Here is a 14,655-nt window from a genome sequence, read left to right on the forward strand (position 1 = left end):
TTAATCAGCGACCCCAATCCACTTTACTTGGATTAAGACTGAGACCCAAAGCGATATAACCACCTTCACATTGTATAGTTGGCAATGATAGTTGTAGGCGACTCTGTTCACACAATCTCAGTCTGGCAAATGGTCTGTCTGTATTACTGCAACTTATTTTTTCTGTCTAGAGATTTCTATCAATTCAAGAGTTTCTGGACATCGCACTTATATTCGCTGATTTCTTAATTTAAATTTATTTTACTAATTTGTTCAAAGAAGAAGAACTTATTGAATACGCGTTTTAGCAATTTTAGAAGTGCCAATACTGAATGTAGTATTCAAATGATAATTCGAACTCATCATCCAAATATATAATTTTTCGTATGATCTGAGTATTCAATTATATATGAGCCAACTCCTTCATGGTTTTTATCTTCCGCATGCAAAAATAATGGTCACAACTTTTGAGTTTATTTGAAAAATTATCTAATAATACCAATAATATATATCTTGAAAATTCATTAACATTAAGAGTACAAAAAACGAGTTTTTGAGATAGAAAAAATGTCTATGTGCTTTATTTATCGAAGCTTTATATTAGTACACAAACATTTGTATTAATATAAAATTCGTCCATATTGATCTTAGCTTATAACTAGTTAGATTTGTTTAAGTGGTTGCCCATGCACTGAAAGAGCAGCACAGAGCAGTTTTGGCACTTGTGTCACATTGGCCTATGAGAGCTGAACATCCTCCAACTGGCGCAGTTTCTCTTCAGACATAATCTGCGCCTCGACAACCTCTCGTCGGAAGACGGCCTTGTAGGCAATGGCAGTGACGGCAGCACCGCTTAGCGGTGCCAACCAGTAGATCCAGTGGGCATCAAAATTGCCGTTCCAGAGCGCTGGCGCAAAGGACCTGGCCGGGTTCATACTGGCGCCAGTGAAGGGACCCTGTAAACCACAAGTAAAATATATGATGTAGATAATTACTGCAGCAGTGCGGCACAGACTGCAACTTACCGCTGCGCAGGCCAAACCGGCGATGGCCAGACCAAAACGAATGGCCACGGAATCATGATGCTTGGCATTGCGCGGATCCCAGACGCCGCAGCAAACAATGATCAGAATCGAGGTGGCCGCAAACTCAATGCCAAAGGCCTGCGGGCTGGAGACTTCGGCATGGGGCAGTGTAACGCAAAGGCCATTGGGCACATTTATTGTTGAGTATGGCAGCAAGGCCTTGAGTAGGCCGTAGCCAATGAAGGCACCTAACATTTGGCCAACAAAGTAGACAAAGGCCATGGGCAAAGTGACCAGCTCATAGATAAAGGCCGCCACGGTAACGGCGGGATTCAGATGGGCACCGGACACACAGCCAAAGCATTGGATGGCAATGAGAACCGCAAAGCCAAAGTTGAGAACTATTTGCAAATGATTGTTGGGAAAAATGTCCGTTTTCACGCAGCCCATGCAGCCGAGGAAGACCAGAATGCCTGTGCCCAGCAGCTCGGCCAGGAAGCAGCTAATTTTATCCAATGTCGATGCCTTCATTTTGAACACCTTCAAACAACTGAAATGCCAAATGGTTAGCGTTTAATTAGCAAATGCCAGCAACTAAATTTGTTTGTTGTTCCTCTCTATTTTTTTGATAACTAATCGAACTGTTGGCTAACAGTCATAGGAGATTGGCGCCTGGGTTGGCCGCAAAATATCAAATTAAGTCCATCAATCATGCTCGAGCATTAGCAGCCGGCCATCCATGCAAAAGCCTTTCAATTAAATTTGATCTTTCATCCACACGCAGACATACACACATCTTATCTACCACGGGTGTTGCTTCTACATTTTGACTCATTTGTGTACAATGCGCAACTACTTTGTGGAAGTAGATCTGCTGCTCTGTTGCTGTCAGAACAGATTCTGTAACCTAAATTTATTTCATGTCTGACCAAGGCCTAAAAACTGTTGTCAAAGTTTGAAACTTGTGCCGGGAGTAGCCCCATTGAGGCCTCCTTTCTATGGGAACGCCCTGAATTTTATTGATGTCGTACAGAAAAATATCCTTGAGGGGTCTATAAAATTGTCGTATATAATATCATACATAAATATATATGAGAGTATAAGATATATTTGAGAGTATCAGATAAATATGTAAGTAATGATATACTACTTATAAGAATACTTACGAGAGTCGCATATGTATGACACATATGGAATATTCTCATATGTATGACATATATGATACTCTCACTTCACCCGTGTGGTTGGCGGGCTCTAGAATAACCACCACAGTATGTCACTGCTTGTCGTACGAGGCGACTAAAAGAGACACTTTTCTGATATTATTGGGGCTGAAATAGGGAAGTCAAACGAGTCCTTTAGTCGTTATAATGGTTTAGAAAGGCTCAAGACTAATTGTTAAAGAACTGAACAACATAAATAACAGACACAATAAAATATAAGGTTAAGGATATTCAAATATTTAAACACTCCCGCTTAATATTTAAAGCGTTAGTTTTTTTTTGGCCAGTTGAAAACATTATGGTTATTTTTTTGGGGAAAGAAGATCTCAAATTTTCTCTAATTCCATGCTTTTGTTTTTTTTTTTTGTTCATTTGAAGGTCAAACTGGATGCCAAAGTTTGCGTAATTTGTCAAAAAGCACAGTCCAAATTATTTTTATAACCACAAATGTATACTGAAAACTTTTTCATGGAAGTTTATTTTTGATATTTACCGATCAAAGCACTCGCGACTCATTCTGACAATATTATGCTATAAATATGTAGGCAAATCTTAAGCACGGCAATATTTCTGGTATAAGATAGAACTCCGAACGTTTTTGATGTTTAACGATCGCAGGGTATTGTACACAAAGTGACAGCTCCACTGTCAATGTCAATCTGAGCATTGGAGTGCCATAGGCAAATATTTATATATGTGTATCCACATTGTGAACATATATGCATATATATATAAATTTTGCGTAAATCAAAAGCCCATTTTTAGACGCGAGAGACCCTAGAGAGGCGAACCGCAATTAGCAAATCCTCCGCAGCCAGCGTGTGAGCGAGGCGAGCATAAAAAACAGCTTCAGTCTCTAGAATTGTTTAGCGTCTTAAAAAATAAGTGGGCCCACACTCTCTCCCGCTGTCTCTCTCTCTCTCTCCCTCTATATATATATATATATATCTCCTGACTGCACGTTTTACAACCTCTCGTGCGCTCTGCTGCCCTGTCATTTAAATATTATGAAAGATAAATTTAAAAATAAAAGCAATATAAGCAAATACGCGTGTTGTTATCAGCCGGTATTAGCGGGCTTTAACACCTGACTGCAATGAATGGGTATCATGAGTAAAAGTTTACCAACAACACATCTGCAAGTATTTACTTCGACAGTAGCTCAATGCGTGACGTTTGCTGCAATTGAAACTCCAAAGGTCTCCTTATCAACCGTCGGGCACTCGAGCCCCAAGTACTGGCCTGTCCATCAATAACATTGTCGCAATTGCAGCAACAATTGCAAATTGAAATTGCGTTTCATGTGCTACGCAATGTGTACAAATAAATCAGTGCAACGTTCTGTTTCTGATCTGATTCTGTGACGTTTGTCTATCAAATGTGGGTCCATAATTGCACGCAATTCGCGTTAAATTTCTCAATCGCAGCGCATTTTAAATTGAGCAAATGGGCAAACAAGTAAGAGTGTTTTCATGGGGAGATACCGGCTGGAAAATACCCTCCATTAAGCGCCAAGTTGGTGCTACAAAGATTATTACTCACACACAAGCTCACACGCAAGCTGGGAACTTTCCGCAGCGACTGTGCTTCTTCTTCTAGCCCCACACTATCTATACGTAAAGTAGTCTTGATTAAATTCGTTAATTAGAATTCGATTTTTATGAAATTTTCCATACTTTTCGAATGGCATACAAAAATGTGTATAAACTAAAGCACAAAGATCGAAATTTAAAAACTAGTTGATTTCGTTTTAGATTTATGGAATATAGTAAAGATATTAAAAAAAAATGAACTATTTGTAACTATAGCATCATATTATTAAAATCTATATTTATCGATATCAAAATATATATTTATCGATAATAACGATAATATTTCCAACGATAAATATTAATATTATCCACATCGATATGTATCGACATTAAAGTTTCTACCTTTAAAATTTCCGAGGTCGAAGCGTTCAAATAGAAAGGTTGACATGTTGAGATTGACTTAGCAAGGTGCCCTTTTTGGGGTCAGATGCGTCCTTTTGCCGCATACATTTGCAAACACACAAAAGCATAATACACTTCTTAATCATTGTCATTAGGTTCAGGGTACACAAATATTCTGAATGAATGCGGAGATTGCACATCTTATATAAACATACGTATATATATAATAAATAGTGTATATATTTGTTATATAGCTACTCGAGCGTGTCTAAATATAAATGTATTTTTTATATACATGTTTTTACTGCACAAGTTGAATCATGATAACCTTTCTGATCTTAATCCCGTTCCCATAAAAAACTGTTTAATGCTGGCAAACAGCCGCCTACTCGCAATCTTGCCTAGGTAAAAAGGCAATAGGAAATGTAGTCTGCGACAGATCGTGCGAGATATGTTTCTTTATAGTTTGTCATATGTCAGAAAACCATAATTATTTTATAGCCACACAAATATGTGATCTTTTTCTTTGGTCTTTCGACATTTGAAATGTGCAATTGCAACTCGGTTTGATTAACTGCTTAGCGCTTTTCACAAATACCCAATAACAATATTTGCAATTGTCTTTTGTGTACGGTTGACGAGAAACGTTTGGCAAATAGCCAAAGTAAATATTTGGTTAGTTGATTGACGGACACATAAACGTATGTGGGCGAAGTCGAGAAAGGGAGAAAGAGTCGGCTGGCGAAAGAGATCGATCAATGTTTGGCAAAGGTAGCAAAATAGACATAATAAAAGCTAGAGGGCATAACTATCAACCGCTGATAGTCGGTCAAGGATTGAATATACTGTAGAAATAGAGTTTGGAAGTGCTTTGAAACAAAAGCTGTAAATTTGGGTACTTTTTGAGTTATATTTGATTCCCATTTGCTGATGTATTGTTAATATTATATTTTAAAGAGAAAGAACTAAGAGGAAATGGACTTTGAAAAGATATTTAGCAGACTCTTCTCATATTGCGCACACATAGGAAGCTAATACTCAAAATATCTAGAAAATTGGTCTAACCCGGCCGACAAAGTTACATATTTGATCAAAGTTGTAACAATTGCAACAACATGAAAATACTCTCTACTATAGTATAATAAAAACAAATGAGACAAATAAAAAGTAAGCACGCATTGTTCCAAAACGCAATCGAATACAATTTGTATGCATTTATTTCGTACTCAAAATGCCAGGCACGTTGTTTTATTAGAGTTTTGGCAAATGAAGAAAAGCGAAACAAAATCAAAATCGAACTTGTCCAGGTCGTATTTACCCGTGTCCAAGTGTGTTATGCAAATAAATCAATTATCCATAGCGGGAATCGTGCGCTGTTTATTATTTATAAACTTAAAACAAACTGCTAATTAATATGCCCAGAAGGATCACGCAGTAGCTGGGAGAGTTGTCATGAATCGGCTGCATGCAAAACGATTTGATTCGATTAGCGTTCGATTCAAATTATTATAGTGCTATTTATAATAACAAAACACAACTTTTTGTTGTACTTTTATTTTGGAGAGTAATAAATGTGTTAATGAAAGCATAAGATTTAGTATTAAGAATGACTGAGCTCAATCGCCATTGATAAGCGCTGAAAATGTTTTTGTCAAGCGTGCGAACCACTGTGCGAGCTTTTCGCAGCTTTTATGTAGACTTTTTAAGCGTGCTAGAAGGAATGTGCAAAAGCTTCTTTAGCTTTAATCTTTGGTAGAACAAAAAAGCTTTTGGTAATCTCGGCATTGAACTTCAATTTTAACTTATCTAGAAATGAATCTGTAAATGTTTTTGTGAAAATTCCAAGCAGGTTGAGTCAGTGAACTACAAGTATTTTTAACTATCCCGATGTACAAATTTATATTTCTTACGAGCTTTATTACATTTCAACAATGTAAGACTTTTCAGGCTATGCCTATTATAGAGAGGTTCGGCCTTAGCAATATTTTGGTAAATAACAAATCAAACAATAACGTCTGATATCTGTCTGCATACACATACAACGATACGAATGTGAGCTACATAATTGCTTGATAATTGGGTATGACGAATTGTTCAATTTGGACCCACTTAATTGGGGTTTTGCGTTAAATGATCTGACAGCTATGCTACAGCACACACACACACCTTAGCACGTCTGGGATTAGATATTGACATTATTATGCCCTACACTCATTGAAAATGGGTAACTAGGGCTTAATGCCTATGTGCAAATGTATGTAACAAACAGAAGATAGCATTTACGAAGTATATGTATATATTTTTAATTAAAATGACGATCTAGCGATAGTTGTCAGTATGAACGCATCGGTCTTGGAAAAATAAAAACGTTAAGGCACAATAAGTGTATTATTTACTTCTTGACATATATCTCTATTTCTGTTATATCGATAAATGCTGATTTTACGAGCATTATAAGAGCTTGATACACCAAAAATGGTATGTAGAGTCTCGAGTGTTATACACATTTTAAGAATATTTCACATTTTCGATAGCTGCCCTATTTACCCAAACTAGGAGAAAGTTTTATATATAAGCGGTTAGGCCTTGCACTTTGGGATATGCGCAGATTTTAGACTTTCATATTATGCCCAGAATATTTTATAATGAACGAACTTTAAGCACCGAAGGAAGCAAAAATTTTGATAACGGCAGCCTGTCGCTGTACTCAGGGTATCTGCTAGTCGTGCACTTCCGACTAGAGCTCTCTAACTTGTTTTTTATTGCTAAGCAAATGCCAGCGCAATTTGACAAGCAGACAACGTGTTTTCACTTCCCCATTTTCGTACTACGTATCTATTTGTTGAAGCGCATCTGTTTTGATACGCTTGTCGCGTTCAGACGAGCTGCATCTTGTTTCCATGGCACATTGATAACCAATTTAGCTCATTATATTTGCCACGGGCTACCAGTGACTACTTAATATGCTGATAAGCTCTATTGATCATCATTGGCGACAGCGTCCTTCCCTGTCGAACGATTCGAGAGTACGTCTACTTTTAGTACACACTATATACATATAGATCCACATAGCTGCTGCGACTTGTGGCTGTTGCTGTAAGGCGCTTATCAATGGCATTATTATCAGTGACAACCGTTGACGTTTTATTGCGCAAAACGTTAAAAGGCAACAAAAGCGTCAACACATGCTACTTCAGAGTGTGCCCATAGATTCTTTTTATGAGCCCCGTGCCTATAGCCCCTCCGATAATGCCTGCAAAATTGAGAACTTTACGCACCGTATAGAAAAAAAATGAATAAACAAAAAAGGTGGCCCAGTCCAAATTGTGATAGGCTCCACGAACGCGGCGAGTGTTCATATTATCGCCTAGACGGGAATAAGTCATGTGTCTGTTGGCCAAGACAGCTGACAAACGCCAAAAATTAGTGAACCTTGTGCCTTATCAGACATACTGCCTAAAGCCAAAAGTCTGTCAACCCCTACAAATAGAACGCGCAAATAACACACGTTTTATTTGTAATTTTACTAAGATTTAACATTATGCAAATACGTGAATGCTTATCTATTTTTGGTGAATTATTTATAATTATATGCACTGTAATTACGACTTCATCATGTTGTTTGCTTTGGCTTTTACTGCGACTCGTGCTTTAATTAACACATTATCTACACTATGCTACTTACTGAGTACTCAATACAACAACAAAAAAATCGGCAGTGATTTTCTGTGTCGGAACCAATATTGCCCTAGGCTCTAAATGCCGTTGCCGGCTAACACAGAAATGTCAATAAAATTCGATTTGTGTTCTAATCAAAGCCCATACAATAAACCATAAAGTATTATTAAGCGACAAATATCTGTAAGTGGTTTCCGATAATGCCGCTATAAATCAAAGTGCAACTGGAAAATACAAAAAAAAAAAAACCGAATGTGGGTAGTCGCATTTAGGTGGAACTAAATTAGAAACTGGTCACGGCCTAAACTGATTGAATTCCACTCAAAATATTCGTCATATTCTCAAATGGAATGCCGACTAAAGTATTTGATTGGCTGTAAGTTTGCTGACTAAACCGACGGACTTCAACTCCCACGACTTTATATACGTACTTGACTTGCTTTAATCAATGCAAAATTATTTTAATTAAATAATCGTCTATACACTCTTAAAAGGTATCAAATTTTTGTCATCGAACTTCATATGGTATATTTATATTTTTGAGCATTATCAACAGCCGAGTCGACGGCTCGTCTGTCGACTAAAAATCTCGTTCACCTTAACAATTATCAGGGCTGAACTTTCCAAACGATAGGAACATATAATCTATTTACTATATATAATATAGTTTATTGCTGACAAGGGGTTGTTCAGTCGATAATTATGAAAAACTGTCTGTGACAAAATATCTCAAAATATCTATAAACTACCGATATACACACATAGTAATTAAAAATTATTCATTACATCATTATAAATCTAACAAAGATGTATTGTGCAATCAACATCAGACTATTATAGCGTATAGCTCTATTGGAAAATGTTGTGGGTAAAGGGTTCCGATTTTGATAAGATCTTGAATAAGCAGACCAACAACGAGCTTCAAAATTCTGCTCGAAAAACCATAGGCATATGTATTAAAGGGTATTGTAAGTTCGACGTGCTCAAAAATAGCCGTTCTCATAATAATGAAACGACGATCGCATCTGTGTAAATCACATTAGAAAAGATAATAATAATCGCACTCATAGGGCATCACGTGCGTATACTTAATGTCAGATTGCTTCAATATTTCAACCATAGAGGAAGGTGTGTAACACATATTATATACGTGGAGCGATAAATGTGACACCTCACACCTCAATTTGTGCGTTTCCTATAAAATCTTCCACGTCAAACCAGTTTAGCGATCATATGATAATAAAATTCGGCGTTATTTAAGTTAGCAAACAGATTCATATAGAGCAAAGTTATAAAAATATTATACAAATGCGTGTGACTCGAGCTGTTAAATCGAACACGCGATTCGATTAGCTCTATTACACATTTTGATGGATTTGTCAAATTGTTTAGCACGAATTAACAAGTTGCTCGTGAGCTTCAGGATATGTTTCAATTAGTCAATCCATTAAAAACTCTCAACCCTGTCGTCATGTGTCAGTCGCCGTGTTAATAGCTTGTCTTATATAATTGTTTGTTGCATGGCAATTAAACCTTTATTTATACACGCCCACCACAATAAAAATAATGTTGAAATTTGAATAATTGACATAGCACAATGGAATATCAAACAACTCATGCGTTAGCCGCTAATATTTTAGGTAAATATCATTTGGGCAATATATACAAAAAGTAATAACAAATTGAATTGAACAGCTTTAATTGCGTTAACACGTGTCAGTACACGGCGGACTAACGCCTACGCTTTGAATACCCTATGTGTAGAGTGTTGAAAGGGTATGCTAGCCTGCAAGCCAATGTAAATACTTGTCGCTAGATTCTATTGTAGTTTTGGGTGTTGCAGAGCTGGTATCGACATTGTATAATATTCAAATCAATGCTGTCCAGTTTAAAGTGGGTGAAAACCTGAATGCTGTTGAGTGCAGAGTTGACTCGACTATTGATGCCCTTTAAAATTGAATTCAATTGATTTTCATTATTTTAGTATATTGACAATTCCCTACATACATGAAACTAGAGCATGAACAGAAACAGATTTCTATATCAAAGTTCTGTGTCAGATAAAAATGTGGATCATACCTTAACTTCCCTAAAGTGCAGAGTATCGGCTAGTTAATAAATCTTTATTCTATGGCTTTCCAAATTCTGTGTTTCTTAAAATTATGCTTTAAAGAAATAAAGGCACATAAACATTTTATCTGGCTGCGTGGATGCCAAGGCAAACGAATAATATTTGGCTGGCTGGTTCTGTTCTTATTTGGCATTCAGATAAAAAATATATGAGGCTAAATACACACATGCTAAATATGTGAATTATATTGTGATATTGACATAACAATTCGGCTTGCCAGACTAAGCTACGCTGCGATTAAAACATACAAGAGAATTTTATGAATTGAAGTTTAGTCTGCGGATCGTACGATCCGCTTTGTGCCATGCAAGCCATATGGCATATGGAGTATTTGGTTATCAGAGACGACTTTTATATATAGTTTATAGAATTGTTGACCTTATGCCAAATCAAATTGCAATCTTTATTTTGTTTAATGATAATTTTGATAAGAGGCGCGCACGCCTAATTAGCCGAGAATACTTGGACACAAGTTTGTGGTACATACAAATATATGTGACATATATATGCGTGTGAGTGTGGCACACAAAAAGTGGAACAGCATACATATATTTACATACGCAAGTATCAGCGTGAATATTTCCAAAGAGCTAGACTGGCATGATTTAAAAATAAAATTAAAAAAGAGAATTTAAATGAAAATAAAAATACGACAAATTCAAGGAAATTGCACAGAAAGTGCGGTTAAAAACTGTATACATTTTTCAGTTTTGTTGCTGCTGTCGTTGTTGTTGTTGTTTTTTTTTTATTTTGATTTACATTGAGTGTTAATTGAATGTCATTTCGAAAGCAGCTAATGCACTTATACGAATATGGAATATGGAACGGACATTTGACAGACAACTTTGAACTCCCATCGAATAAATTCGATTTCAATTCGATTCGATTTCAATTCAGCTCCGACTCTATTCGAAAGTGTTGGCAACAAGAAATTATCCGTTATGTAATGTGGCTATTAATTTTATGCGCTATCTCTCCCCCACGTGTAGGTCGAAACATTTGATTACCAGGTGCATTAAATGCAAAATAATGCACATAATTATAAGCTAATAATGCGGTAGTATATAAAAAACAATAAAAACCCAGCAGCAACAACTTTGCTAAATATTGATAGGGTAGGTGTGTGTACATTGTTTTTGATATTCAGGCAGGCGTGCACAACAACAATTAAATTCCATTTAATCAATATTAAGTACATAAAAATTCTACATGTGTAGATAGCGTCTGCCCGACAAAGGCCAGGCCCAAAAAAAAAAGAAGAAAATTATACACCTATGATAAGCTTGGATATGAGCAACATTTTAGAGCACAGTTCGAAATTTCTGACCAACAACATTTACACATAAATTCCACTCAAAATTATTAACAAAGCCTGTATAAATTGCTAATTATTCAACTTAATTAAGGCAAAAAAAACACAATAAATAAATGACATTTACCCAAAGGCACAGGATATGTTGTCTAGAACTAAAAACCGAAACTTATTTCACAATCTCAAAGTTGTTCAACTAAAACTGAACAGTCTTTGCACTGGAAGCCTTTTTATATAGATCAAAATTGCTTCCGTTAGATTCACAGCAGCGGCCGCAAGAAGAGAGTTCACATTTCTCTTATGCTTTTTAGTTAGTTAATTTTGCTAATTAATTAATGCCTTGACTTAATATCAGAGCAATATCAGGCAACAGACACACGCACTGGCAGAGACCACAAACTGGAACTAACCTGCGCTTTTCTCGATCGTTTGATTGCAATTAAAACTCTCAGCAAAAGGCGCGCGCGCGATCAACTTCGGCGCCACAAAAAACAAAAAAAAAAAAAAAAAAGCAACAGAGCTTCGGCTGGCCACCATGGCGTATTATTGCTGCTCGAAAGCAGCGCAGTCGACGCCGAAAGTTTTCTGCTTATCGCCCAAAATGAGCGAGAGAGAGTGAGAGCACAAGGGCGCGCGCGCGCGCCCGAGAGCACGCTAGTGTCAAAAGAGAGAGCTTACGTCGGCTCTTTTGTGTACGCCAGTGTTGCGAGCTTTTTGCAGCAAGTAGTCGCTGAAGGTTGCTCACGCTGAAGATTAACATTAAAGAGGAGCTTTTCGCACTATGTTATGTAATAAAATCTATATTGACAAAGCTGTTTAATTCGGAGTTCTCTATTTGTATGCCCAGCACGTCTGGAACGACAGTTCTTGACTCTGCTAATTAGCCAAAATGTAAATATATATAGATGAATATATGAATATTTAAATATTAGTACTTGTGACTTAAATTGTTTATTGGGTTAGTGCAGACCAGGCTAGCTTCTGCTTTAGATATTATGATATATTTCTATTCCATTTTTATAGCTGTTCTGCTGCTTGCAAAATTATTAAAAACAAACACACAATAGATGCTTTAAAATTTTCAAATGCATTATATCATTGTGTTAATGTGGATATTATGCGCTTTAATTTTGCTATCAACAATATACTTTTTTCAACAAAGACACAAAGCCGCTGTATCAAAGTCATTTTCATTAGCGTGAGCTTAGACTAATTAATTCTTGAATTTTATAGCCAAAGCACTGAACCATAAAATATAGTTAAATAGACATTCTGTTGTATCACGATAATCTTCTTCTTTTTATACCCTGAACCCATTAAAAATGGGTATAAGGGTATATTGTATTTGTGCAAAATCCAAATGTATGTAACAGGCAGAAGGAAGCATCTCCGAACCCATAAAGTATATATATTCTTGATCAGCATCAATAGCCTAGTCGATCTAGCCATGTCCGTCTGTCTGTCCGTCCGTCCGTCTATCCGTATGTATGAACGCAAGTATCTCAGAACATATAAGAGCTATAAACTTGAAATTAGATGTAGGTGCTCCTAGTGCCTGCGCAGATCGAGTTACCAATAATCGATAACTAGCTAGAGTCACAAAACATATGTTGCTTCTAAAATATAATATATACATATATGCATTTGATGTTAACAGAAGAGTGTTCAGGGAATCCCCTAGTCGGGAGCTCCCGACTAGAACATTTTACTTGTTTTTTAATAATTTAAACAGATTAGTGTTGAATGTTCAGCCTTTTTTCCGCTAAATTCGTTTTTTTTTTTAATTTGTACAATAAAATAGTTGTCATTATTTATAAATGCTAAAAATGGAAAAAACTAAGCTAATTTAGGAAATTTATACAATGCACTGGGCTAATATCGGAAAATCTGTATTAGGCTTAACGACAATATATTGGGAGCGGAAGTCGTAAAATATGAAGACTTTTGTTGGCAAAAAACAGTTTCAAAGTTTCGCCGACCTCTGCCAACCTGATGTATCTTTTGCTTTGTTTAAATGACGAGGTCAATGGAGCATTTAGCCAGGTCAAAATTGAATATATAAACAAAAACGGCATTAACAGTTATGTATATATTATGTTTATGGCAATCATGAAAATATAGAAATTTTAAATTATAGAAACGATATGTATATATACGTTTGTATATATTATTTAATTTAAATATTAGATTTCCGTTGAAATATTTTTCGATAACAACATCAACATCGAAAATCTTTGTATACCCTTCTAGAGGGTATTCTTATTATTAGTCTTAGAATCTTTTAAACCCATATTTCTATTTAACATTCGATTTTTGATCTAATAGACTTTCTTATACATGAACCAAAAATTTCCACTCATATACCTATTTGTCCCATTGTATGCAGTGTCGCGCCCTCTATTGATAAGCACTTTAATCTGCATTAGTTTTTTTATCGTTCACATGAGGCATTCAAATCGGGTAACCTTCATTTATGGCTAAGCCCATACTTACCTCTTTTGCGACCTACCTGCGTGCTCATCCGGGGCTGGAGAAAGGTTTCCGTTGGGCTTGTTTGCCAGGGCAGCAGTAAAATTTCACTTATCACATATCGAACTAAATTCCATAAACACTTGACGTCACATTTTTTTTTTTTTCGAAACGGAAAACTTTATCAGTGGGTCATGATAAACGCGATGTCTTTTCCATGACGCGTTTGGCAGCTTTTCCCGTAGAGATACAGCCTTGACTTTTATGAGACGAGGAAGCATTAAATTGTAAGAAATTCGTGACTCAAGCTAAATATATATATATATGAAGATATATATCAGCGGAGTATGTTAATGCTGTTAAAGTCAATCAATAAATAAATGTAAAAATAAAACACAATGAAGCGTTGTCAAAGCATGTCAAATCAAATGCGCGGCAAGTTGATGAATAACGATTTTGGGTCCATAATGGGTTAAGCGGCGGCTGAAATCGTGAGCCATTGAGATTTTGCGAGTATTTCTGGTTGTGCCCATTCATGTGATTTATTATGGTGTCTGGCCAGCGGACACTTGACTTGCCGAGCTTGTTAATAAAACTTAAACTGGTTTTTCGGCTATTCAGGAAAATGCTAAAACTTCAATTAACGGCGGCGCCATCAATTTGTGTATGTTTCTGTTTATATTTCTAAATGCAATTTTTGCCAAGCTTTTTGGGTGCCAAAAATAAAAAAGGTATAACGAAAATAAAGAGACGCCGAAAAGCTGAGAGCACGTGACGTATACGCAACGTGGCCTCTGCGCGGGCAGCGAATGTGTGTCAAATGTTTTATTTATTTTCGTTTTTGTTTTGTCTATTGCTTGAACTTAATTTGTGTACTTAATAACCGTTGCTAACTATACTAAGC

The 14,655-nt window shown here is 36.3% G+C and overlaps 1 protein-coding gene across 3 annotated transcripts; it reads right to left on the minus strand.

The window, feature by feature from the left end:
• Positions 1-529: 529 nt before the first annotated feature.
• Eglp4 (Entomoglyceroporin 4) lies at positions 530-11,781 on the minus strand. Of its 3 annotated transcripts, none has more exons than XM_032436138.1 (3): positions 11,693-11,781; positions 1,005-1,554; positions 530-935 (listed from the first exon to the last, which is right to left on the minus strand). In XM_032436138.1, exons 2-3 carry the CDS (start codon positions 1,533-1,535, stop codon positions 717-719), a joined length of 750 nt encoding a protein of 249 aa, XP_032292029.1. In that variant the 5' UTR covers positions 1,536-1,554; positions 11,693-11,781; the 3' UTR covers positions 530-716. The 3 variants fall into 3 exon arrangements, with proteins under 3 accessions (XP_032292029.1, XP_032292028.1, XP_070065696.1); XM_032436137.1 differs by having other exon boundaries at positions 11,410-11,704; XM_070209595.1 differs by lacking the exon at positions 11,693-11,781 and adding an exon at positions 2,721-2,871.
• Positions 11,782-14,655: the final 2,874 nt, after the last annotated feature.

This window comes from Drosophila virilis, chromosome 5 (assembly GCF_030788295.1).
Source record: "Drosophila virilis strain 15010-1051.87 chromosome 5, Dvir_AGI_RSII-ME, whole genome shotgun sequence".
Classification (NCBI taxonomy): Eukaryota; Metazoa; Arthropoda; class Insecta; order Diptera; family Drosophilidae; genus Drosophila; species Drosophila virilis.

Coding starts and splice junctions, on each gene's coding strand:
- Eglp4 (XM_070209595.1), bottom strand. CDS start 2,743: ATGAGTCGCGAGTGCTTTGATCG. Junction 1,555..2,720: donor AGTCGCGAGTGCTTTGATCG/GTAAATATCAAA, acceptor TTGGCATTTCAG/TTGTTTGAAGGTGTTCAAAA. Junction 936..1,004: donor CCGGTTTGGCCTGCGCAGCG/GTAAGTTGCAGT, acceptor TGTGGTTTACAG/GGTCCCTTCACTGGCGCCAG.